The sequence below is a fragment of the Oryctolagus cuniculus genome, chromosome 7 (genome assembly GCF_964237555.1).
Source record: "Oryctolagus cuniculus chromosome 7, mOryCun1.1, whole genome shotgun sequence".
NCBI lineage: Eukaryota > Metazoa > Chordata > Mammalia > Lagomorpha > Leporidae > Oryctolagus > Oryctolagus cuniculus.
Window position 1 is genome coordinate 122,409,306 of NC_091438.1, and position 25,037 is coordinate 122,434,342.

The 25,037-nt window shown below is 49.1% G+C and overlaps 1 protein-coding gene across 1 annotated transcript in view; it reads left to right on the forward strand.

Annotated features, from left to right (window-relative positions):
• FAF1 (Fas associated factor 1) overlaps positions 1-8,726 on the forward strand; it is a 473,941-nt gene extending 465,215 nt beyond the window's left edge. The window contains exon 19 of the mRNA XM_051857780.2: positions 8,470-8,726. Within this exon, the coding sequence (XP_051713740.1) occupies positions 8,470-8,553 (84 nt within the window). The 3' untranslated portion in view covers positions 8,554-8,726. The remainder of the gene's footprint in view (positions 1-8,469) is intronic.
• Positions 8,727-25,037: the final 16,311 nt, after the last annotated feature.

The following is a 25,037-nucleotide window of genomic DNA, read 5'->3' on the forward strand; positions in this document are numbered from 1 at the left end:
TTTTTCTTCATACTATTTGTTGAACTCTTACTTAGTGTAGGGTTAACTATATGATCATTAAGTAAACTGAAAATAGATCTTTATAAAAATTATGAGTGGGAATGGGAGAGGGAGGAGGAAGAAGAGTTGCAGTATAGGCGGGAGGGAGGGTGGGGTTGGAAGTATCGCTATGTTCCTAAATCTGTATATATGAAATTTGTATAACTTAAATAAAATTTAAAAAAAAGAAAAAGTGGGGCTGGCTCTGTGGTGTAGTAGGCCAAGCCTCCACTTGTAGCACTGGCATCCCATATTGATGCGTTTCATGTTCTGGCTGTTCCTCTTCTAATCCAGCTCTCTGCTTATGGCCAGGGAAAGCAGTGGAAGATAGCCCAAGTGCTTGGGTCCCTGCACCAACATGGGAGACTTGGAAGAAGCTCCTGGCTCCTCGCTTTGGCTGTGGCCATTGCAGCCATCTGGGGAGTGAACCAGTAGATGGAAGAACTTTCTCTCTGTCTTTCCCTCTGTGTGTATCTCTACCTCTCAAGTAAATAAATAAATATTTTTTAAAAAAGCAAGAAATATTCCCCATAGTAAAGATTATAAGCTCTCACTAGATTCTCACAATTCTGGGAGGCAAAAAAATGTCTCGACTTTATAAATAAAGAAACAGTGAACCAGAGGTTAAGTAACTTGCCTATAGTTCATGAGCTAGGGGGTTACAGCAGTAGAAATCCAACCCCATTATCCCTCCCTAGATCATACTTCAACCATCCCAACCACTGGGGAGCTCAAACCATGGAGGTGATATCTACTAACACATAAAACAAGTATTGAATCATTATAGCTTCCATGTCAGGCTCTGTGGTGTAATTCCCCACAATCATCCTTTCACTCAGTAGAAAAGGAAATTGAAACTGGAAGCATCCCGCGGACTTGGCTAAGAGCTGAGATTTGAACCGAAGTGTTTGTACTTCCAAGGCCCACCTATAGTCCTGTTGACTCCAAAGAAACACTAGCCCTAGCATTAAAAAAAGTTTTGTTTTTTGGTTGGCACCGCGGCTCACTAGGCTAATCCTCCTCCTACAGCACCAGCACTGGGTTCTAGTCCCAGTTGGGGTGCCAGATTCTGTCCCAGTTGCTCCTCTTCCAGTCCAGCTCTCTGCTGTGGCCCAGGAAGGCAGTGGAGGATGGCCCAAGTGCTTGGGCCCTGCACCCGCATGGGAGACCAGGAAGAAGCACCTGGCTCCTGGCTTTGGATCGGCGCAGCATGCTGTCTGCAGCGCACCGGCCGCAGCAGCCATTGTGGGGTGAACCAACAGAAAAGGAAGACCTTTCTCTCTCTTTATCTCTCACTGTCTAACTCTGCCTGTCAAAAAAAAAAAAAAAAAGTTTTATTTTTAGGAAACACAGATCTCCCATCTCCTGGTTCACTCTCCAAATGCCCACAGTGACTGGAACTGGGCCAGGCCAAGGGTGAAAGCCAGGGAATTTAGTCCAGATTTCTCATGTGGGTGGCAGAAACCCGTTCATTTGGGCCATCACCACTGCCTCCCAGGATCTGCATTTGCAGCAATTTGGATTCAGAAACCAGAGCCAGGAATTGAACCCAGGCACTCTAAAATGGAATATAGGTGTCTTGACCACCAAATGCCTACCCCTCACCACATCTTTTTTAAATGAAAAAATTAAAGTCTAGAAAAGTGCCTTGTCCACAGTCATATTGCTAGAACCAGGACCACAATGACAGCATGAGACGGCATACAGCCTCAGTAGTCTGCACAGGAATTCTGAGGAGACTGAGCTTGCTGGGGAATTGAAGGAGAGGGTGGACTTTCAGAAACATAGTTCATAACTAAGCGGATGGATTTCCTTAAGCCTGGGGATGTTTATTGTGGTCTGTCTGTGTCTGAGGGATGGGACCAGCTTCTCTCTCACATTGATGGGAGGAGGAAGACATGCATAAGCGAAGTGTTTGCTGTCTGTATGAATAGGAAGTGTTCTCCCAGTGTGGCAAAGGGTTGCTCCTTGGAACCAGACTCTGCAGGGGTCTCTCTGGTCACAGTGGCCCTGGTACGCAGGCTGGAAAATGGTGGTAGTTGGTCTCTGGAAGTGAACAGGCAAATAAATACTACAGCAAACTTGTGACAACACAGATTTTCTGTCTTGAAGGTGCTGGAATTTTCTGAAGTGCAAATGTTATTCAAAGTTAGAAAATACTTTGAAAAACATTTCTCAGTTTCTTACTTCCCGATTCCACACATTGAACCTGAAGGCTATAACTCGTGGAGTAAGAAAGAACATTATTAGGCCACTTGTATAAGGGGGTGAGGTGTTATTATGAGAATTATGAGAAAAATTAAAAGGCCTGAGTTCTGGTTCTGCCTCTACCACTTATATGTATGATCATAGGCAAGTCCAATAGGCTGATTTCCAAGTACTCTTGCAATGTGTTTCTTCTATAAGCTGTTAAAATACATTGATAATATTTTTAAAAGATAATCCTTTTTCCTAAGTATAAAATACTAGATCCAGACTCCTTTACTAAGTTTCAAAATAAAAGCAATACCTTAGCAAAACTAAATAAAAAAAGGGTTGATAATAACACCTTACCCCCACATGATTGTGAGTTAATATTTTATAAAGATCTTGCAAACTATAAAGTACTATACAAATATCACTGCTGTTACTATTTGTAGTATTACTTAGCAGTTGCCCTCAAGTAGTTCCCAGCGTGGTAATAGTTGTAGTGTATTTATACTCGAGGTATGAAAAACAAGAGAGAGGTCGAACTATGTGGCTAGAAAGATCCCCAGAACAAGGCAGAAACTCGAGTAGAACCGCATGTCTGCTGCTACTCAACTGTGACCTGAGCCCAGTCACAGACACCTGTCGGTGTCCCAGGTTGCCCACCAGAAATGAAGGGCTGTTTGGCACTTAAAAAGCTTCAGTACCTTAACATTCTGGAATTCACAGCATGACCAAGGGTGAGACTCTGTCTCATTGGTTCACATTTTTCCAAATAGCAATGTTATGCTTTGTAGAAAAGGAATTGAAACCCAGAGAAGTAATAAAAGTAAAATGTATGTGAAATTTCTAACTGCAGAGAAAATTGATTGAGAAGAGTATAGCTCTTGGGGTCTGCACTGTGGCATAACAGATTAAACCACCGCCTGCAATGTCTGTCACCCCATATGGGCTCTAGTTCAAGTCCTGACTATTCCAGTTCCCATCTAGCTCTCTGCTAATGAGCCTGAGGACAAAGTGTTTGGGCCCCTTCCACCCATGTGGGAGATCAGTAGAAGTTCCAGGCTCCTGGTTGCAGCTGTTTGGGGAGTGAATCAGCAGATGGAAACTCTCTCTATTTCTCCCTCCCTCCCTCTCTGTATCTGCCTTTCAAATAAGTAAAAGAAAAAAGTATAGCTCTGTTTGGCAGAGAATATGTCCCATTTTTGCTAATATAAACTGTTTCACAAAGCCATTGGCTAAATTATTAATTTAATAAGAAAATCTATCAATTCAGGTTTTCTAAAGTACAGTGAAGAAAATGTCAAGGTGGTTGACTTTCATTTTCTAACTCTGGATAGTCAGCCAATACCTCGTACCTGAGAACGCCCCTCCTCCTCTAAGGGGTTTCCCAAAGGGTGGGTTTCTCTGTTGATTTACAGAGTCAATAATTCAGTAAAGTCCCAAGTAAATGGCAAAACACAAGCTCACATTGGGTTTTTGTATTCGTATTTTATAAATATTTCAGGAATTTTTTTTCCCTTGACCCTTGACCTTTTGCCATTTTCAGGTGGAGATTTTATATCCTGATAGCTTGGTTAGAAGCAACCTTAGGATCTTCTCCAGCTTCTTTCTCTGTGTAGATCCCACTCTCAGCACCATCCCTTGGTGGTAGAATCTGGGAGTCAGGCCCAAGCAAGAGTGCCTTTCTTCATATTCTGGCTCTGCACTAATAGATGTGAGGCCTTGAGCAAGTTACTTCATCTGTTGCATGGTTCAGTATCCTCATCTGTAAAATGGGGATGATGATAACACCCACCTCAGAGGGTTACTGTGAAAATTACATTATTCTGTAAATGTAAAGTGCTTTGAATATTTCTGATACAAAGTAGATGCTCAGTGAAGCATCTACTAGCATCTTTATCTTCATCACCTTTTAGTAAGCCCCTCTTTGAATGCTCTAGGGAGAGTGGAGTCCACTAACCTCACTTCTCCCTCCCACTCTGTTTCCCCAGGATGGCTAGCCACATGTGGCCAGATGCGTTCAGGTTATCATGAGCTTGAAGTCAGATCTTTGGCAAGATAACCTATGGTAAATTTGGCTGTAACCAATCAATGACAACACTAATTTCATGCAACCATTGTGAAGACTAGTTAAGGAACTATATCTGCAAAGTATTTACCATGCTTCCAGCCACTTGGGTAGGGCTCAGTAAGTGAGAGTTGCTGCTGTGATGATGATGACTGAAAAACAAGAAAATAAAAAACAGGAGGAGGAAGCAAAGTAAAAGAGAGAAGCACTGGCAGCAACATTGACAGCTACTGCTGTATCTGTTTACAAGCTCTTTCAGGGGCTGTTATGGCATAGCAGGTAAAGCTACCACCTGCAATGCCAGCATCCCACGTGGGTGCCATTTCGAGTCCCAGCTGTGCCGCTTCCAGTTGAGCTCTTTGCTAATGACCTGGGAAAGCAACAGATAATGGTCCAAGTCTTTGGGCCTCTGACATCCTGTGGGAGACCTGAATGAAGCTCCTGGCTCCTCTCCCCCTCTCCCCCTCTCCCCCTCTCCCCCTCTCCCCCTCTCCCCCTCTCCCCCTCTCCCCCTCTCCCTCTCTCCCCCTCTCCCCCTCTCCCTCTTTCTCCCTCTCTTCCTTTGTTTCTGTCTCTTACTCTATCTCTGTAACTCTAACTTTTAAAATAAATAAATAAATAAATAAATCTTTTTTTAAAAGAAGTTGTTTCTGCCTGGCTGAGTTCTGCTTCCCCACAATTTAACTCCCCAGCCCTAGCTCTACCCACTGGAGCTGCGTAGAACACATGTGCTCTGTCTTCCATGTGCAGCCCTTCAGATACCCAAAGAAGGCTGACACGGCCCCTCTTTGCTCCTGTAGCAGCAGCCCCACAACCACTTCTCATTGCCCTCCAGGCAGACATCTCCAGTGCTTGGGTTGTTTCTCAAAGAAGAATTTTTCAGCTCCTCCTTACCAGTAGGTCCTTCCTGGCATGTGCCATGCCCACCTACCCCACCTCACCCCCAGATTCATTCATTCATTCATTCATTCAAAAGACAGAAACAGGGAAAACTCTTCCATCTGCTTCCTTCCAGGGCTGGGCCAGGCTCAAACCAGGAACCAGGAACTCCATCTGTGTCTCCTATGTGTGTGGCAGGGGACAAGCACTTGGGCCATCCTCCACTGTTTTCCCAGGCACATTAGCAGGGGCCTAGTTGGGAAACAAAGCAGTTGGGACCCAGAACCATCTGTGCCATTCTTGAATGGGACCCAGAAAACTGCCGACAGGAATCACAGTCTGGCCAGTATCTTGCTGAGGAGAAGCATGGTGTCTATAACCCGCTACGTTTCCCTTAGTTAATTTGTCCATGCCAGGGAAATGAGAATGGATAAAGTTTAGCTTTGGTTATTTTAAAAGCCTGTCTAAAAAGACCTCAGGGAGAACATGGGTGGATGTGGGACATGGGAGGGAGCACCCCAGCAGAGCCTTGTTCACTTTGCAGTAGTCCATTGGCACCACAGCCTCATGGAAGCTCTAGAAAGGGGTCTCCAGAGAGTGAGGCAGTACATGAGAGAGAAGGCAACACTCCTGCTGGGAGCTGGGCTAAAAACAAAGGCTTCAGGAGGATTTAGAGATAAGAGCTTCAGCTTGAAAACTGGAAAGTCCAGCTCCTACCCAAAGCAGTGCCCAGCCAGTAGTGGCTGCCACCTTCCGAGCACCGTGTCAGCTCAAGAACTGTAGTGGAAGCTTCTCCAGCGCTATTCCATCTAACCATCACAACAACCTATGACGTTAGAGAAACTGTGGTCCCATTTTACAGGTGGGAAAACTGAAGCTCGCAGGTTGTGTAACTTCTTTACAGTCGTCTAGGTAAGAAGGATTTGAATCTAGGTTTGCATTGCTCTTTCTAACCATGATGCTACATTCACAGGCCTTTTCTAGCCGTATGACCTTAAACAGATTGTATCCACTCTGAGCTTCAGTTTTCTCATCTTCACTACCTACATGGTTGTGATATGCATTAAATGAAATAATATACTTTAAATGCCTAGCAAGTAATAGGTATCCTAGAAATTTTAGGGTCCTCCTTTCCAAACCCTCTCTCACTTAAATTGTCTGAAAAATAAATCACTTACCTTTTCTTGGACACAGTTTTCTCATGTGACAACGGAATATGATTTATGAATCTCTGACCTTGCATATTGATAACCCTGGCAGAGTGCAACTCAGGCCTGATACTCCACTTCCCAGCCTCCTTTGCCTCCTAGCACATAACCCTGCCTGCACTCACAGCTCTGGCACTATTACGGGTTTTCTTTCTGCCAGCAAACATCATATTTACAAACCACAAATAACAAAGTAGAAGATGCCGGAAGAGCTCTGGCATGTTAATTAAGAACAATAGCAGAAGCAGCTGGACAGAAAATGCCAAAGAGTGGGAAGCAGAGACAGCACAGCTCTGTTTGTTGACAGAAGCCTGCGCAGGCCTGCACGGTGATTGGGGAAGTAGGTAAACATTGCCAGCAGCTTGCCCCACTGTGCTGGAAGACAGACAGCAGGCCGGGCCCTCCTGCCACTGTGCGGGGCCCATCTGCCCACAACCCAAGAGATATGAGTAGAGTGAGCTTTGTTCTAGGTTCTTATAAGCAGAGAGGATTCTAGGGTCGGATGCGTCTTCTTGATGACCCTCCTGGGCATACCAGATTTCCATATGGATACAGTTGAAGATAGTGTTATTCCCCCTTCAGCTTGCCAGCTCGCCTGTGACACTTGGCCTTGGCCCCCAGGGCATCTCCTCCCCCAGCCCGAAGGAGACAGCAGGGCCAGCTCATTAGAAGTGGCTTGAGTGGAGCAGAAGACAAGATTGCCTGCCTCAGAGACCCAGAGCCCTCATGTTATCTAGCAGAGCAGCAGCCTGAAGCCTTTCTGGGGTTTTTCTGGCCTCGTATCACTCATAGCTGCCCGTTGGTCTGTGTGTCCATCCATCCTTAGTTGCTCTCACACACAGCAGCCGTTATTAAATACCTGCTCTGTGCTAATAATGTTTTTTCTCATTTCATCTTCACATCCATCCTGACTACTTTTAAAAATTTTGTTACAGTCACTCTCAGGCTGGGAAAACAATCCCTGCCCCTGACCTAGGAGAGCATAAAGCTAATTTTTTTTTTAAGATTTATTTATCTATTTGAAAGGCAGAGTTACAGAGAGGCAGAGGCAGAGGTAGAGAGAGAGAGAGAGAGAGAGAGAGAGGTCTTCCATCCACTGGTTCACTACCCTGATGGATGCAATGGCCAAGCTGGGCCAATTCGAAGCCAGGAGCCAGGAGCTTCTTCTGGGTCTCCCCACACAGTTGCAAGGCCCAAAGCACTTAGGTCATCTTCTACTGCTTCCCATGCCATAGCAGAGAGCTGGATCAGAAGTGGAGCAGCTGGGACTCAAACCGGCACCTATATGAGATGTCCCCTGCACTTCAGGCGGAGGCTTTACCTGCTACACCATAGTGCCAGCCCCCTAAAGCTAAATTAAAATCCCTGTATAACTAGCCTATCCGTTGAGTCAAGAAGATTTTGTCTGTATTTACTTTGTTGTTGATTATATGCAATAATTATTTTGTTATTTCTAAATAGAAAGTTGCATTATGGCATTTGATTCATTTTTTTCCACAGTAAGCAAGAGACTGCAAGGCCTCCATAGGGCTCCCTCACTAAGGGAAACACTCATCTTTGGACACTTTGTGGCCATTGTACAGTTTACTGCATGTAGTGTTAGCAGGAAGATCAACCTCAAAAAGGCTCCCCTGCTATCAGGAATGAACTGAGCCTGTGGCAGTCCCTAGGAATGCTGATTGGCTGTTTAGGCAGCATCTTTCCTGAGGGCCCCTGTTCTGCTGGCCAGGCTGTGCTGTGCCGGGTGCAAGGGAGCTCCACCCTCCAGAAATAGGTTGAGTCTCCAGAACTTATGCCCTGAGGACGAATGCTGCTAGTTTCCCCACTTGACTTACACTCAGAGACAACCTCTCTGAACTCTGGTTTCCTTGCTTTAAAAATGGAAGTAGTACCTACACAAGGTTATTTTTAAGATGAAATGAGATAATGTAAAAATGCTCGTGCCAGTTCACAGTAAGTTCAAAGTCACCATGCATAGATAAAATGAATACCATGTGGAGAAAATAGTCCTTGTTCCAGTCTTCTGAACATTTGTGTATGTGTGTGTGTGTGTGTGTGTGTGGTTTTTTTTTTTTTTTTTTTCAGGTAACTCAGCTGGACCCAAATAAATCATTATTGGAGGTAAAGTTGTTCCCTCAAGAAACCCTTTTCCTTGAAGCAAAAGAGTAAGCAAAGCCCAGCGGTGGAACCAGCCACTCCTCGACAAGCCAGCGGCCTGCCTCAAGAGAACGGCTCCTCGCCAACCCACCCACACGCTCGTCTCACTCAATTCAGTGTCACACTTCTGCCTCTTGCAAGATTGCTGGGAAAAAAAAAGTAATAATAAACATACCTACTTAAAATTTCCCCTTCACGAGTATATGTTCCCGACCTTCATTCCAGAGAATGACAGCTCTGCTGTCCTCTCTCTCCCCTGCACTTGGCCCTCGTAAAATAACTAAGGAATGCACTGCTCCGTGTGAGCGATCGCTGTGTAGAATCTTTACCTCTCCAGTGCCTGTCTTTTCCCCACAGTGTCTGGGACAGTTCTTTCTGACCTGCAACGCCAAGATGCTTGAGATATTTGGTATGTCTCACTGAGCCAGGCCTCATACAACACTGCCTTTTTATTTTCATGACTGGATTTCTACTTTGTCACCTAATTTTAAGAGGCGCGGTTGGGGGGGAAGACAAATGAGACATTCTTGGTGTGGAGATTAAACGTTGTAGGAAAAAAAAAGCATATCACTTTTGTTGGCACTTTCTGACTTCTGTACTGAGATGTAAGGTTTTGTTTGAGGACTGCATTTCACATAAAGGCAACATGGTTGTTTACTGCTTCTGCCTTCAGTCCCTGGACATACTTGCTGTTCCTCTGCAGCCTGGGAAAGTACTGAGGAGCACAGTTTGAGTGAGGAGGTAGTGCGCAGAGAGGACCAGTACCAAGGCTTTGAAATCCACACCAGCTGTAGGAAACTGCTTTTAGGTTTGCATTTTGGCAGTTGGAACCTTCCAGATACCAGACCCAGGTTGCTAGTTCGTCAGTGTACACTGAACACAATTCTTACCTGTCACCAAAATCGGATCAGCTGCCCCGTGAGCTCTTCTGTAATGGGGAACTAGTTCCACTGTTTGATTCATTTATCATTTTAGTATTAGATGATGGATTCCCTTCTCAAATGAAAGGAATCTCTTTTTATGGCTGAAAATTTAGACTTGATATATTTATGTGAGCAAACTTGGGGGCTCAGCTCACAGGACTTGTCTTACCTGGAACTGCATTTAGCAGTTTTGAATTTAATTTAGTAAATACAGACTTTTGTTAATCTGGATTTGGGGTTTGGAGTTTAGTTCATAGGAATACAATTTGTACCTTCACAGTTAGTGATTTCTTTTTTTTTTTTTTTTTTTTTTTTTTTTTTTTTTTTTTTTGACAGGCAGAGTGCACAGTGAGAGAGAGAGACAGAGAGAAAGGTCTTCCTTTACCGTTGGTTCACCCTCCAATGGCTGCCATGGCCAGCGTGCTGTGGCCGGCACACCACGCTGATCCGATGGCAGGAGCCAGGTGCTTCTCCTGGTCTCCCATGGGGTGCAGGGCCCAAGCACTTAGGCCATCCTCCACTGCACTCCCTGGCCACAGCAGAGAGCTGGCCTGGAAGCAGGGCAACCAAGACAGAATCCGGCACCCCGACCGGGACTAGAACCCGGTGTGCCAGCGCCGCAAGGCGGAGGATTAGCCTATTGAGCCACGGTGCCTGCCAGTGATTTCTTTTTAATCTTAGAATGCTTCTCCATATCTGTTTTCGTATCACCTTTGGTCTTTATCCTAGGGGTTGTTCAAAAAAGAGAGTCTAAATTCTGCATTTGTTCTCCCAACCCTTGTAAAGGGGTTCTCAGAAGATTCTAACCAAAGTTGGAGATATGCCTGGTCATTTTCCCTCTGTCCAGAAGTAGGTGTTGGCTTACTGCCAGCTTGTGTCTTTCCTCTGATGTTTCAACCAGGGACCTCCTATAGACACTCTTAAAAATGCAGTGTTCCTAATAGACTAGTGCTGCGTCTAAGTGTGGACCTTCTGTGGCCCCAGGAGTCTCTCCAGAGAGACTGAGAGGAACACCCACTGATGGGAGGAATTCAACCAGGGCACTTCCTGTCCAGTTCCACCCCTACCTCCTAACCAAGAGACTCCACAGGATAGTCAGTCATTTCCAGTGCTAAGGGCACTGGGGCATCAGCTTTTTTTTTCTTCCAGGAGCTCTTATTCTGTAGAAGCTATGGAGAAGTTGCAGTCCTAAACTCAGGAACAGCAGCCGGGGTGTGGGTAGGGCTTTGAGGGAAGGGACTCTGAATTCACTTTAATTTGTAACATGTTCCATCTGATTTGGATTTGGTTACATCACAATGTTCCCTCCTACTTATCTTTACTTCTGTATTCCAACAATGTAGACTACTCTGAAAACAATTTCATAAAAGTGATTAAATGCTACCTAAATGTGTAAAGTTGACACACACATGAGTCCGGCCCTGTGGCATAGTGGGTAGTCTCTCCCTGCAACGCTGGCATCCTGTGTGAGTGCCAGTTTGTGTCCTGACTGCTCTACTTTGATCCAGCTCCCTGCTAATGCACCTAGGAAAGCAGTGGAAGATGGCCCAAGTGCTTGGGACCCTGCACCCACATGGGAGACCCAGAAGAACCTTCTCACTCTTGGCTTCAGATCAGCTCAGCTCCAGCCATTGCAGCCACTTGGGGAGTAAACAAGCAGATGAAGATTTCTCTCTCTGCCTCTCTGTCTCTGTCTCTCTCTCTCTTTCTCTTTCTCTAACTCTGCCTTTCAAATAAATAAGTCAATCTTAAAAAAAAAAAGTACCATTACAAAAACAAGTTGATATATGCTTTTTCATCATTGTTTTAGAAAGTTGTTCTCCTTTAGAGAAATTTTGCCGGTATCCTGTTGCTTTTTAGAAGGTACAGTTTTTTTAGAGGGCTCTAGTTTGAGATGTTGCAATTCTCTAGCGCTGCTAGTTTTAGGGAACAAACAGGTGCAAGCATCCAGTTGGAGTTGGACAAGCACATTTTTATGGGGATCTTTCTTTTAATGTAAGAGAATAAGATTTAGGCTGTTACAGATTTTACTTATTGGTGACATTAGAAACATGAAATAAGTTTGCGATTGCATTCAAATTACTATTCCCACTTTAAAATTGCATCGTTGCTCACAGGTTGGGCTACCATCTGGGATACCAGCATCTTCTATGGGCACCAGTTCGTGTCTCAGCTGCTCCACTTCTTATCCAGCTCCCTGCTAATGCACCTGGGAGAACAGCAGAAGATGGCCCAAGTGCTTGGGCCCTTGCCACACATGTGGAAGACCTGGATGGAGTTCCAGGTTCCTGGCTTCAGCCTGGCCAAGGCATGGCTGTTGCTGCCATTTGGGGAGTGAACCATCAGATGGAAGATAGACATTCATTCTCATTTTCTCTCTCGCTCTCTCTCTCTCACTCTCTCTCTCTCTTTCTCTCTCTCTCTCTCTCTTCATTCCCCACCTCTGGCATTCAAATAAGAAATAAATCTTTAAAAAAAAAAATTGCAACTCCCAAAAGCTAAACATGCTGACCTGAGTATGCTAACTCAGTTAGATAGGTTTTTTGGTTTTGTTTCATATTTCTTCTCTTATTAGAAAAGCAGAGAAAGAGAAAGATGAAGAGAGATCTTCCATCCACTGGCTCATACCCCAGATGCCTGCAACAACCAGGACTGCCCAAGCCAAAGCTGGGAACACAGAACTCAGTCCAGGCCAGGCTTCCCACATGATGACAGGGGCCCAAGTACTTGAGCCATCATCACCTGCTGCCTCCCAGGAGGTACATCAGCAGGAAGCTTTATCAGTAGCAGAGTAACCAAGACTCAAACCAGGCACTCTGATGTGAGAGGTTGGTGTCCCTCGCAGCCACTTAACTGCTATGCCAAACACTTGCCCCTGGAATGGACTGTTAAGAGAAAGCAGAGTGCTGGCAAATTCCTTCCAAAGCATGGATTTTTTTCATTTGGATCTAAGAAAGGTTCTTAATTATTCCCATCAGTAGCATCACTGACACATTTCCACCCAAGCTTTTCAACCTCTCAACCACCTAGTCCTGGGTCCCACAGGTAGATGGGTCATGGAGTCCTAACTCTGCCCACAAGTAACTCACATAGGCATCACACTTTACAGTCTATGTAACCCTTTTGCATGCAGGATATAATTTGATCCATACACATTCTAAACATTTCAGTGTCTTCCTGTTTGATACCTGTTGACCTGAAGGTGAGTAACTTCTCAGAACGTCAGTGTCCTGACAGCATTCAGGTAGCGCTTTGTCGCGTACCACAGCCTCCACACTCCGCCACAGCCCACTGCTATGAGGGAGACGAGGCAGGGACGGGCATTCCACTTTGGAATGCAGGGCCCAGCGCTCTAAAGTTACACACATGTCAGTAGAATCAGGACTCGAGCCCTAGCCTCTGATTTTTCACTTCATTCATCTCCAAGAATGGATCTTGGAATCCTCTACAATTACAAACAAAAAGCTAAACGTCTTTTCTGGAAATGGAATCTGTATTTCTTAGATGGTCAGTGGGAACTGTTGATCAAGAAGATTGAAGAACCACCTTTTAAAAAAAGAAAGATTTATCTATCCATTTTTAAAAGTCAAGGTTATGGAGAGAGAGGGAGAGAGAGCTCTGCATCTGCTGGTTCACTCCCCAGATGGCTGCAGTGGCTAATGCTGAGCGGGGCTAAAGCCAGGAGCCAGGAACTTGAGTCAGATTTCCCACAGTGGTGGCAGGGGCCGAAGAACTTGGGCAGGCCATCTTCCACTGCTTTCCCAGGCCGTAGCAGAGAGCTGGATCAGAAGTGAAGCAGCGGGGACTTGAACCAGCTCCCATTGTGGAGGCAGGCATTGCAGGTGGCTGCTTTACCCACTGCGCCACAGCACTGGCCCCGAAGAACCACTGTTGACACGATGCAAACATCAGATCATTTGGGAAGTTGAATCTGTCCATTTTGTTTACAAAGTCATATTTTTATCTCAAATAAACCCCAAAAAGGATGAAATGCAACCAATAGGCTTTCTTGCCTTGAACCTCCCTCTGCGTTTAGTATTTCTCCCTTGTCTTAAATCATCTGCCAGTCGGCTGCTCCCTTGGAAAGTTTGGTCGAAGGAAAAACAGCAGATCTCCAGTGTTCAGTCTGTTAACTTACTTTGCACACTGCGATTCTTGGCGTGGGGAGGTGGGGTAACGGGTGGTTAAGAGGCAGCCTCTGGGGGCCTGCTTGGTGGCGCACTAGGTTAATCCTCCACCTGCGGCGCCGGCATCCCATATGGGTGCGGGGTTCTAGTCCCGGTTGCCCCTCTTCCAGGCCAGCTCTCTGCTGTGACCTGGGAAGGCAGTGGAGGATGGCCCAAGTGCTTGGACCCTGCACCTGCGTGGGAGACCAGGAAAGAAGCTCCTGGCTCCTGGTTTTGGATCGGCGTAGTTCTGGCCGTGGCGGCCATTTGGGGAGTGAACCAGCGGAAGGAAGACCTTTATCTCTGTCTCTGTCTCTCACTGTCTGTAACTCTGTCAAATAAATAAATAAATAAATCTAAAAAAAAGAGAGAGAGCCTCTGGAGCCACATCATCTGGGCCCAGGCCATTCCTCCACGGTCACTAGCAGTGTGTGCTTGAAGTCACTTCACCTCCCTGTGCCTCAGCTTGTAGCTATAAAATGGCAATAAGAACAGTACCTGGGGGATAAGGTTTGATGAAGATTAACTGAATTAAGGTGAAGCACTTAGAACAGCTTTTATCTATCTGTTCTGCAAACTCTGGCGGGATTATGATAGGAAAGGAGAGGTGGTGATGCCAGCAGTGAGAGTGGCAGTTTATGGGAGAAGACAGAGTAAGCCGGCGCCGCGGCTCACTAGGCTAATCCTCCGCCTAGCGGCGCCGGCACACCGGGTTCTAGTCCCGGTCGGGGCGCCAGATTCTGTCCCGGTTGCCCCTCTTCCAGGCCAGCTCTCTGCTGTGGCCAGGGAGTGCAGTGGAGGATGGCCCAGGTGCTTGGGCCCTGCACCCCATGGGAGACCAGGAAAAGCACCTGGCTCCTGGCTCCTGCCATCAGATCAGCGCGGTGCGCCGGCCGCAGCGCGCTGGCTGCGGCGGCCATTGGAGGGTGAACCAACGGCAAAGGAAGACCTTTCTCTCTGTCTCTCTCTCTCTCACTGTCCACTCTGCCTGTCAAAAAAAAAAAAAAAAAAAAAAAAAAAAAAGACAGAGCAGACATGAAGAGTGGACACAAGGGCAGGCGTTTGGCTCTGTGGTTGACTCTTGTGTCACCCACATCCCATGTTAAGGGTCTGGTTCAAGTCCCAGCTCCTTTTCGTCTGATCCAGGTTGCTGCTTGTGCAGATCCTGAGGAGGTAGCTGATGGCTCAAGTACTTGGGTCCCTGCCATCCAAGTGGGAGACCAGGTGAAGTTCCAAGCACCTAGCTTCAGCCTGGCCAGACCTGGCTGTTCTGGGCATCTCTCTCTCCCTCCTCTCTCTCTCCCCTTTCCTTTCTCTGAAATAAGATGAAAATAAATTTCAAAATTCCCTTTTACAAAACAGAGTGAATACAAGTCCAAGAGCACTGTTTCTAGGACCCTTCAAGGAAGAGTCGAAGAGCCCCGCACTAAGTCCCTGAGTCCCTGCAGTACTGGTGTCCATAAAGAGAAGCCTAGGATAGAATGGGGGGGTGGGGGCTAAATGTGCCTAGTACGACGCTCCAAACTTTGCAGACCCCACCTTGTGTAACCTCACAGCCACAGGCGGTCTTGCCCTTATTTTGAAGAGGCTGCAGGCTCCAAGGGACGAAGTGATTGGCGTGAGCGCCACAGTTAATGCAGAGCAGAGCAGGGTTCTGGACCCAGACCTTGGCTCCAAAGCCCCTGCTGTTTTCATGACACTGCAATTCTGCCTTCAAGGAAAGTACGACATCTTACCAAGGCATTTCAAATCGTTGTTAGAACAACAATAACTTTTTATAGTATGGGTGGGTACTAAGAGAGAGACGCACAGCTTCATAGAAAACTCAGTCTCCAAGGTGGCTCGAGCCAGAATTTAAGCAGTGCCTTTGACTTTGAAGTGCATGCAGTGATTTGAGAAGAACCCTGTACCGCCTACCTCCCTGACTCCTCCAGAATCCATACCCCTGCCATTCCTTCCCTTGAGACTGTCGCCATCTGTCACGTGGCTGTAAGACCACATCCTCACCGACCTGCCCCCTGCAGTCCCTTCTCTTCTACAGAGGTCTGCACATGGCTGCCAGGAGGAGCGTTCTGAAACACCCGCCTCACCATGTCACACCCCTGCCTTGATCCTCGCCGAGGTTTCCCTTTAGCCTACAGACAAAACCCAGACCCTCAGCTTGGCTTGAAAACGCCTATCATGAGGCCCCCACCTCCTTGGTGTCTGTATTGCCAGTCTGCCCTCACCGCCCTCTCCCCCAGCTATCTGCAGTTTGCTGAAAGTTCCAGCTCGCTGTCCTCTCTGGCCTTACACACCACTCTCCCTACCACCACCACCCCCCCCCAGGCTTCTGCTGCCCACCCATCCTTCACTCTCAGTGTGGACTTGGCTTCATCCAAGATGGTTCCTCCACCCTCGCCACACACCCCCTCACGGCCGCCTGTGCTATGAATCTGCCCTTTCCTGGCTAGCACTGGATCGCGTAGCTCTGAGCTTACATGTCCTTCCTTCTCCCAACCCCAGACTCTGAACCCCCAAAGGGTCTGAGTCACTTCATATCCTCAAAGCCTAGCAAAATGACTAGCACCTAATAAGCACACAGTAAGTTTGAATTTATTAACTCAATTTAAACAAAGCAAGCATGGTATCTGTGTACTAATAAGGTGGCCACTAACGTCTCTAACACTCAGCTCGTCTGGGAACACTGAGGGCACAGACAGATCTTAATTCTGTCTTCGCTTCCAGAGCCAGCCCAGGTCTGCCGCATCGTGGTCATGTGCTCAGTGGTTACTGAAGCAGTTAATTAATTGGAGCTGCAGCAAAACCAACTGGGACTGCTGAGGAAAGAAAAAGAGTAAAGGAATTGGGATTGAGTACGTAGCCATGCCCAGCATGGTGCTAGGGACTTTGTACGCCGTGTCCTCCCACGCCATCCTTAGAATTACTCTGCAAAGTTGGTGCTATTGTTCTCCTCATCTTACAGTTAAGAAAACAGGTTCAGAGACATTGTGTCGCTGCCTCGGAGACACACAGCTAGTGAGGAAAGGAACTGGCCCTCTGTTTGCCCCGGTACCCTCCTCTACGAGGAGCTTCAGGAGGTGTGGCTTCCACGGAAACCCAGTGACGCTCCTACCTCCCAACCTTGCCCTCAGGGACCCTGTGCTCCCACGTCTCTGCCTGCCTCAGTGGAAGACCCTCCTCCGTCTCTCGTCTGCGGAGTTTTCCTGTCTGGGGGCTGCTAGACTTCAGCGGTCCCCGAGTTCCTTCATCAACCCTCTGGTCTCCTCTCAAACCCTACCAAGAGAAGAGGCATGTTGTACTTGGAGAGCAGCTCAGATGTTGCCTAAGGTATCAACTCCATGAGAGTCAAGTCAATCTGAATTGTTCCATTATCCTTCAGCACAAATCAATGCCTGTGGATAAAAATACACTTAATTATGTGTATTGTGCTCCTAAGTCAGGCGTGGACAGGTGTACTTGTATTCCTCACAACAACCTTGTGAAGTAGCTGGTTCTGTTCTCTCCAGTTTGTTAGTCAGCAGACACAGCGATGTGGTAATTTGTCCATGGTCACACGGCTAGAAAACCAAGGAGCCAGGAATGAAGCCCAGGCAGCTTGGCTGCAGAGTTCGACTACTACTGCGCTCCACTCCTCCAGGAAACCTCCTGGGACAAGGTGAGGGCCTCTTCTCATCCCCGTATGTGGCCCTAGGATGGCCGTTTTTACCTTGCTGTGATTGTTTGCACAGACAATAAATGTGATAGAAATGGCTGAACTGCAAAACTATGTGGATCTTACTATGCTTGTTTCTTACATTGATAAACTGAGGCTTGGAGAGGTCATTTGTCCCGAGTTTCATAGCTACTGTAGTCCATGGCCATGGCCCATGCTCAGGCTGTGTCTCTCCTAACAAGTTTTGTTTTTCCACTGTGGAGACTGCATTAGTTTTGACTCACTCATTCATCACTGAGGCCTTTTGTTAAATGTGATTCCCAGCCTCCAGCGTTGACCCTGGGGTAGGTTGGGGCCCCCAATTTCAGGAGGAGCTCAAGGTGTTCCAAGAGCTGTGGGAACCCCCACGAGGCCCATGGTATTTTGGGGCAGAAAGACGCCAGGGGAGAGGTAGACACCATCTGCAGGCTCTGCCCAGAGTCCACCCCGTGCCCAGCGGGCCTGCCAAGCCTCACAGTCCTTGAGATTCAGGATCAGAGAAGGAAGGCACCCCACAGCGTCAGAATGGAGCCAGCCCTCAGGCGCAGGTCTCCACTGCCTGCCTGCCTGCCTTGGACATACATGAGTAACGTGTAAAGGACTTTTCTGAGGAGCTGGCAACAAGGAGAGTCTTCTGAAACATTTCTCCCTGTGTTTGGGGACAGGGAGAAGCACACGTAAGGGAAGCCAGGTGTGTAGCCCGCAAGGTTGCTGTATTCTCAGAGATGGCCCAAGGCCTCAGCTGAGCGCCCCCCATGAGCACTGAGCCCACAAGGTCCCTTTCGTGATTCTGAACTTTTCCACACAACAGGGCTGCTTGTACCCATTCTCCAGATGGAGATACCAGGGCCCAGGGCAGAGCAGTGACTCGCCCAGGACCTCCATTCTGACAATACCTGTAACCATGGCAAGCATCGGCGAGGAACTGACTTGCACAGCTATCCCCTCTATGCCTCAGTTTCTCCAAATGGTGCATTTCATGTTTTATTACATGCGATGGGAGTCACAGGCACAGGGAAGAACAGGCTCTCTGAAATAAAAGTACTGTGCTGGGGGAACCCCACGGGAACCCAGTGGGGTCCGGGTACATCTGAAAAATGGAGGCTTGAGAAGGGGGGAGGACGCACTGCCGGAGAGGTGTGGGGCAGGCCCTGGGCTGTGCTGTTTGTGTCTCACTGGGTCCAGTTTCATTTTGGGCTTCATAGCAAACATGTTCTAATTAATGGAGCCTTGAGAGGATAGAAGGTGGAATGGATGCGGTGACCTAGGGAGGGAGAGGAGCCAGAGCACCTCTGGGATCCTGAGCACCCCAGGCCGGCCGGAAGGTCTCTGGGCCATGCAGATCCACCAGAATTCTGGTTCCAGGGGAGTCCTCAGATTAGGGTTCGAAGTCCCAGGTACCTGGGAAGGCACCTCCTGTGGCCAGCTCCAGCTCTCCAGTTTTCCTCCTCATAGGGGCAAAAAGGTGCTAAGAAGGAAGCAGGTTTTTTCTGAGTAAAAGTGAAGAGACACTCATTCAGCAACTGTTTAGCAAATAGTAATACTGAAGCTCCGAGTGTTTGCGTGCCAGACTGAGCACCAGTCGCGTGAATTGCTTTATTGACTCCTCACAGTGACCCAGTGAGAGTTACTGTTACCCCCGCCTTACATGGGAGGGCTCCAGTCCAGCTCAGCTTCCAGACACCTGCCCAGCAGTGAGAACACAACGGTGAGCTGGGGGCACGGGGCGAGGGAGAAGCAGGCTGTGAGCGCACAGAAGGGGTGGGGAAGAAGCCCTCAAAGACAGAGGCTCCTTTCCTCCATCCCGCGAATGTGGCCAGAAACGTGGCCTCACCTCCACTTGCTCGTCTCCCACCAGTCTCTCTTCTGTAGATAGAAGGAATAGTTCTCACCATGTGCCTCTCAGAAAGTCACTTCCTCTCTGTACCTCAGTTCCCCGTTAGCAGCTAGAGGGTGTGGTGTCAGAGAAGCCAGAGTGCAGAGTCGCTGGGAGAGCCTGCGTGCACATGTGTCTGCTGTGCCTCAGACAAGAGAGCGGAGGCTAGGGCCTAAAGCACGAGTCTTCAGGGTAACTGGCCTGGGACTGTGAAGCCAGAGGAGGCAGGCACCTGCGCACCAGTGCTAGCTCCAGCCTGGAGGCCATGTGTGAGCCAGCTCCTCTACCCCAAGCCCAACAGGAAAGAGTGCATAGGTTGGGTTAACAAAATGTATTCCGCTCCAAATTGGAGCAGGACCGGCCAGGCAGGCCCTGAGCCAGTCATGCAAGCTAGAAAGAGATTGTGCTCCCAACAGGAAATGGGGGTGGGGTGGGAGTGGAAGAAGCTGAGTAGGGCTTTCCCTTATTTAAGGGAAAGAAGCCAAGGGTGGGGGAGCGTTCATTTGCAGGAAAGGGGGCCTACAGGGGTCACTCAGCCTTCCTCCTCCCAGATCCATGCCTCTTATCTTGGGTTTGTTGAGTGGGGATTATAGGCTGAGAGAATGTGGCTGCCAAAGCCCTGCACTTCTGAGGAGGGAACTGGACTAAAACCTACGCTGATCTGGCTCAGGAGCTGCCCTACTGCCCTTTCCAGTCCCTTCCCTCCCCGCCCCCGCCAGCAGTGGTCTGGCTGCTGCAGTCCTCCTGGAGTGGCAGAGAGGAAAGCCCAGAGAGGGCTGGCGACTCATGTGTGGTCACACAGCTTGGCAGAGGCTTCATGTCTGGGTAGCATGTCATCCCAGAAGCTGATTCTTGGAATTACCATTTCCAAGGGTCCTCTGGGGAAATGGATCCAGGCGCACCGTTCAAAAATGAGCACCCTGCAGGTGCACACTGTCCTCTAAGCCCCGGAAGGGGATCTTCAAATCGCTCCTTTGCACTGTGTTCTCTGCATCCCTTCCCTCCCTCCTTCTAGTCAATTCGAAATCCAGGTCCTTCCAAACTCAGCCCGGAAAACGTGAGAATTTCAGATTTTAAATGAGAGAGAGGTCAGGAAAGAGGCCGGTTCCAAGATAAATATAATCAGTAACTTTCTCATGCTTCCATCCTTACTGGTTAGATGCAGTGGGTGAAAAGCACCCATTTCAGTAGCTACAGAAAGTGAGGAGAAAGAGAACTATAGGAAGGAAACAGCATTCCCCAGGGCAGTTAGGAGTTGTGAACAAAGTCACCATGTCCTGGATGCCTACTCTTCCTCAAGTTAATTTCTAAAGACAGTTAAATCAAAGTTCCAATTTTTTTTTATTTCTCTTTGCACCTACAAAATTTGTGTTTAGTCAGACGACTGTATTTTGAACATAGCCACAAGAATGCTGAAAAAGAAGAATCAGGAACCATAAATATGACTTGCCCTCCCAACTGTTACAGAACTAAAATAATTAAAATACTGAGGCTGGGGCAGGAGAGTAAACAGGTCCCTGGAAGAGGAAGTAATGAAACCTGCCCAAGACATCTGAGATTTCGGCCGGGCCGCAGCGGGGAAGGCTGGATCACGCAGCAGTGCTATGCTAACTAGGTGATCAGTTGGGGGAAAGTTACAAATGTCACACCTTCTACCAAAATTAATTTAAATGAACTAAAGATATAAATGTAAATCATGAAAAAGAGCTAATGTAAAATATGGAACTGATATAGGTTAATACTTTAGAAGACTGAATTGGAAAATCATTAGTATGATACTGTAAACAGAATCCGTAAAGAAAAGGTAACACATTTGGCTACATAAAACAATCAACAACTCCAGAAAAACAACAGCACAACAGGACACATGAAACAGAGTTATCAGGAAATCCACACATGTTGCGGAGGAAAGGACACTACTACTATCTTTGATGCATAAATCACTATTACAAATTAAGGAAAAGAGAAGCTCTATGATAGATAAATAAGCAACGGTACATACAAATAATTTAAACACACACACACACACACACACACACACGTGGCCAAAACACAAGGGGAAAACTAAGGAGATGCAAATGACATAGACAATGAGATACTATATGTCTTGCCTGGATCGGGAAAGATTAAAAAGATCAGCAAGAAGCACTTCCGTTGAGTGCGTACAATGACACAACCTTTTCCCAAGTTAGCTATTAAAAGCCTTTAAAAAAGATATCACCATTCAATCTTTATTTCCAGGAATTTAGCATAAGGAAATATTTAGGCAAATTCACAAAGGGTGTTCATGGTAGCAATGTTTAATAGAGCAAAGAGTGAAAACAAACTAAATACTCATTAATATAGAGATTAATACATCCATATGATGGAATATTTTAAAAAGCCTTTAAAATTTTGTAGATATATTACTATGAAAAGTGTTTATCATATTTATAAGCAACAGAATCAAGTAACAAAAAGTATATTTTTGTAAATATGGGTACACAAAAAAGTTTCTAAAAATATATATGAAATACATTTTGCTGAAATGTCTGAAATGCTTAATAGCACATTTTGCTATAACAGTGTTTCCATTTGGGAAACCTAACGACCACAGGGGTCTCTTTCCAGGAATCCTTTCCCGGTCCGAGAATGGAGGCTCCCCTGCACCCCTGTTCTGTTAGGCTCTGGGTGACCGCGCCCCAGCTGGCCCGTAAGCTCTGCGATGGCCCATCATGGTTGATTTATCTTGGGTCCTCAGGGCCTGGCACATACTAGGCGCTCAACAAATGCCGTTACAAGAATGAATGGCCCTTTCTCCAGTGTTCCCGTGAATGGGTCGGTGAACTGAATTAAAACTGAATGGAATGGAAGCCCCTTGTTCTGATCCTACCCACCAGAACGTTAGATGAGGAGAAAAAAAGTCTTCTGAGAGTGGGAGTTGGGTCTGGATTTCAGCAGCACCGTGCCCCAGGCAAGTTTTGTCGCCTGGCCTCCTCGTGTCTAAAACGGGGGACCAACTGCCCACACCGAGCGTTTAGCGGCGGTACACAGTAGGCGCTCCACAAGAGGCAAATAAGCGGTGAACACTACTCTCCGCGCGCTTGTCCAAGGCTCCGAAGCGCCTAACCAGAAGGTCGTGGAAATAAGTCGGCGACGGTGGGCGCAGGGGCTCGATCCGGAGGAGCGCGGTGGCCTCCGGGGTTCCGTGTGGCAGTGCTCTTGCTCCCTCGCCTTTGGCTGCCTCCTCGCCTCCTTCGGTGGGAGATCGAGGACCGGGGAAGAAGCTGAGCACCAGCCGGAGCCGGGCCCAGCGGGTACCGAGGGAGGCCTTATGCCAAGCAGAGGTTCGCGGCGCCCGGCCTTAGCCCGCTCGTGGAACTGTGCAACCATCGGTGTGGGATGCGGGACTGCCGGGTTCGAATTCGCCCTGTTGCCTACTAGTGGGAGACGAGGCCACGTTTTCTCTCCTGACCAGTGGGAGAGTAGGACCTGCTCCGCAGAGGGCGATGTGACACACTTTAGGAGAAGCGCTTGGCATAGGGCCCCTCACAAGAAGAGCGCCCTAGAAACCCAGAACCGCGGTTCTTTCTGGCTCTCCGAAATTGTACCCGGTCCCTGGCCCTGGCCTAGGTTGGATTCGAGGAAAAGGGTCCTCTTTGGGGAGTCAGGGGTCAGGGACAGCAAGCCAGGCCACGCTTCGCCCTATCCACCCAGGGCTGCGGGAGGCTGCGGGTCGAAATCAGCGTGGGTCGGTCTGGAAGAGAGCTTCGTGTCTGCGTCCACGGGAGCGCCTGAGGCGGTGCGGGAACCGCGGGTCGGCCTGCCGGCGGAGACGCCTGTTCCCCAGGGCGCCGTCCAGTTTTCCTGTGCGCCCCCTTCCCGGGTGAAGAGTTTCAGCCAAACTAACGGAATCCGGCGCGGCCGGGGAAGCGGTGGGGGCGGGAGGGGACGATTCCGTCCCGGAGCCACCGGTTTGGGGATAATTACTTTTAATGTCAGAAAGATTTAGTTTAATATCATCTCTATTAGGCTGCCGGGAGGGTAATTAAACGGGACGCGTCGCAGCCGGCAAACAGATGGCGTCTGCTTGCTCCGAGGCTGCGGGCAAACAGCGCAAAAGTCAGCGCCTCCGGGGTCCCCCATCGGCGCCCCCGGCCCTTCTCCCACTCAGCACCACCGAACTCGCGCCCTCGGCCCCCGCCCCCACACCGCGCCCTCAACCCCAGCCTCGCCCTGGGTCTCCACCAGGATAGTCCCTTTGGACCCTGGCGCTGCCTGGGCGTGGGCGTGGGGGAAGGGGGTCGGTCTACACTGCGGGCGGGGGCGGCTTTTCTTGGCTGGGTGTTATCTCGGGACCCCAGCCCCCGGGCACCGCACAGGTGTCAGCAAACGATTATACGCGTTCGAGAGAGGACTGCCTCTGCTCTCAGCCGCCTGGTTCGTGGCCGAGGTCCACTCCACCGGCTTCCGGTGTCCGCGGCCAGCGCGGAGCCGGGCTGGGGCTCCGCGGACCCGTGCGGGGTTACGCGCAAGGATGTGCTCGTGTCTGGGTGTGCAGTCACCCAGGTGGCGGTCTGTGGGCTCTTGAGTGTTAAGTCACACACCAAGTGGAAGTCGCAGGCTGACAGCACGCTTATGAAAAGCTGTGAGGTCAAACTTTCTCTAAAGGGGTTCCCTTGAGTGGGAGGGCAGCGTCAGAGGTGAGCGCGCCCCCGTGGGCGCCCACTGCATGCAGCTGTGAGGGTGTGGCCAAAACTTTTGCGAAGTGAGGTCACACGTGCAGGGTTGTGCGCCCAAGTGTGAAGCCTCACTCATTTCGGGGGGGGGGGGATAGCGCCTGCTGCCTCAACCCGGTCACCCCTGGCTGGCGTGTACCCCCTCAGATCCTCTCCTCTCCAGACTGCGGTCTGGATCAGGAGGGACTGGCCCCGAGGGGCCGGGAAATGTGGGGAGGGGCTTTCTGTCCTGCCCAGGTGTGGGTCTAACGACGGGTTTCCCCCGCCTCCCTCCCTTACGCGTTCACTCACACGGACACCCCTACCTGGGGGTGAGGGCGGAAAGGTTGCGGGTCCCAGACCTGCGGGGATGTGAACGCGCGGAAAGAGGGTGGATTGAAGACCAGCGCCTGCCGTGGAGGTGGGAGGATGCCATCTGTCTGGGCTGGGCTGCGTCCCAGGACGTGCCCCTTCCCCTCCTCAGAAAACGAGGTTCCTTAGACATCCGCGACAGAACTCCGGGTGTCTGAATCCCCGCGACTTGACCTTGGCTTCCGCGGATTCCCCAGGTCTAGAGTGGGGGGAATCTCCCAGCGGTCCGGCTGCAAGTGCCAAGAAGGGTACCTGGGTCACCGCGCCCAGGAAGCTCAGCAGATATGTCTAGTTTATTTCGTTTGAGGTTTGAAATTATTTCCCGAAACCTTTGTCTGCACAAACCCGGGGAGCAGGCGGCTGGTGGCCCCCCGCGCGGAATCCGGCGCGAGTCTGCGCGCTCCCTCGCACTGCCCGCCAGGGTGCAGTACTTAGGCTCACAACCTCCAGGAGCCCAAGGTGGGAGCGGGGCGCTGCGCGCCAGAGGACCCGGTATCCCTGACGCACTCCCCTGCGCGCACTGCACGCAGAGTCCCCTCACGGAGGCTGACCTTTCTCTCTCCCCAAACCCACGCCCAGGCTCCAGTGAGCTGGATTTGCTGGGAGCCAGCGGCCAGGTTGCTGTCGCCATCACAGGCTCGGTCTGGCCAGCGTTCTGGAAGCGCTCCTGCCGGTCCTTGGGCACATCCTCCACAAGGCCCCTCCAGCCCAACCTCTGGGTTGGCTTTTTCCAGGGGAGCGCGCCGCGGCTCGCCCAGGGCTCGAGGT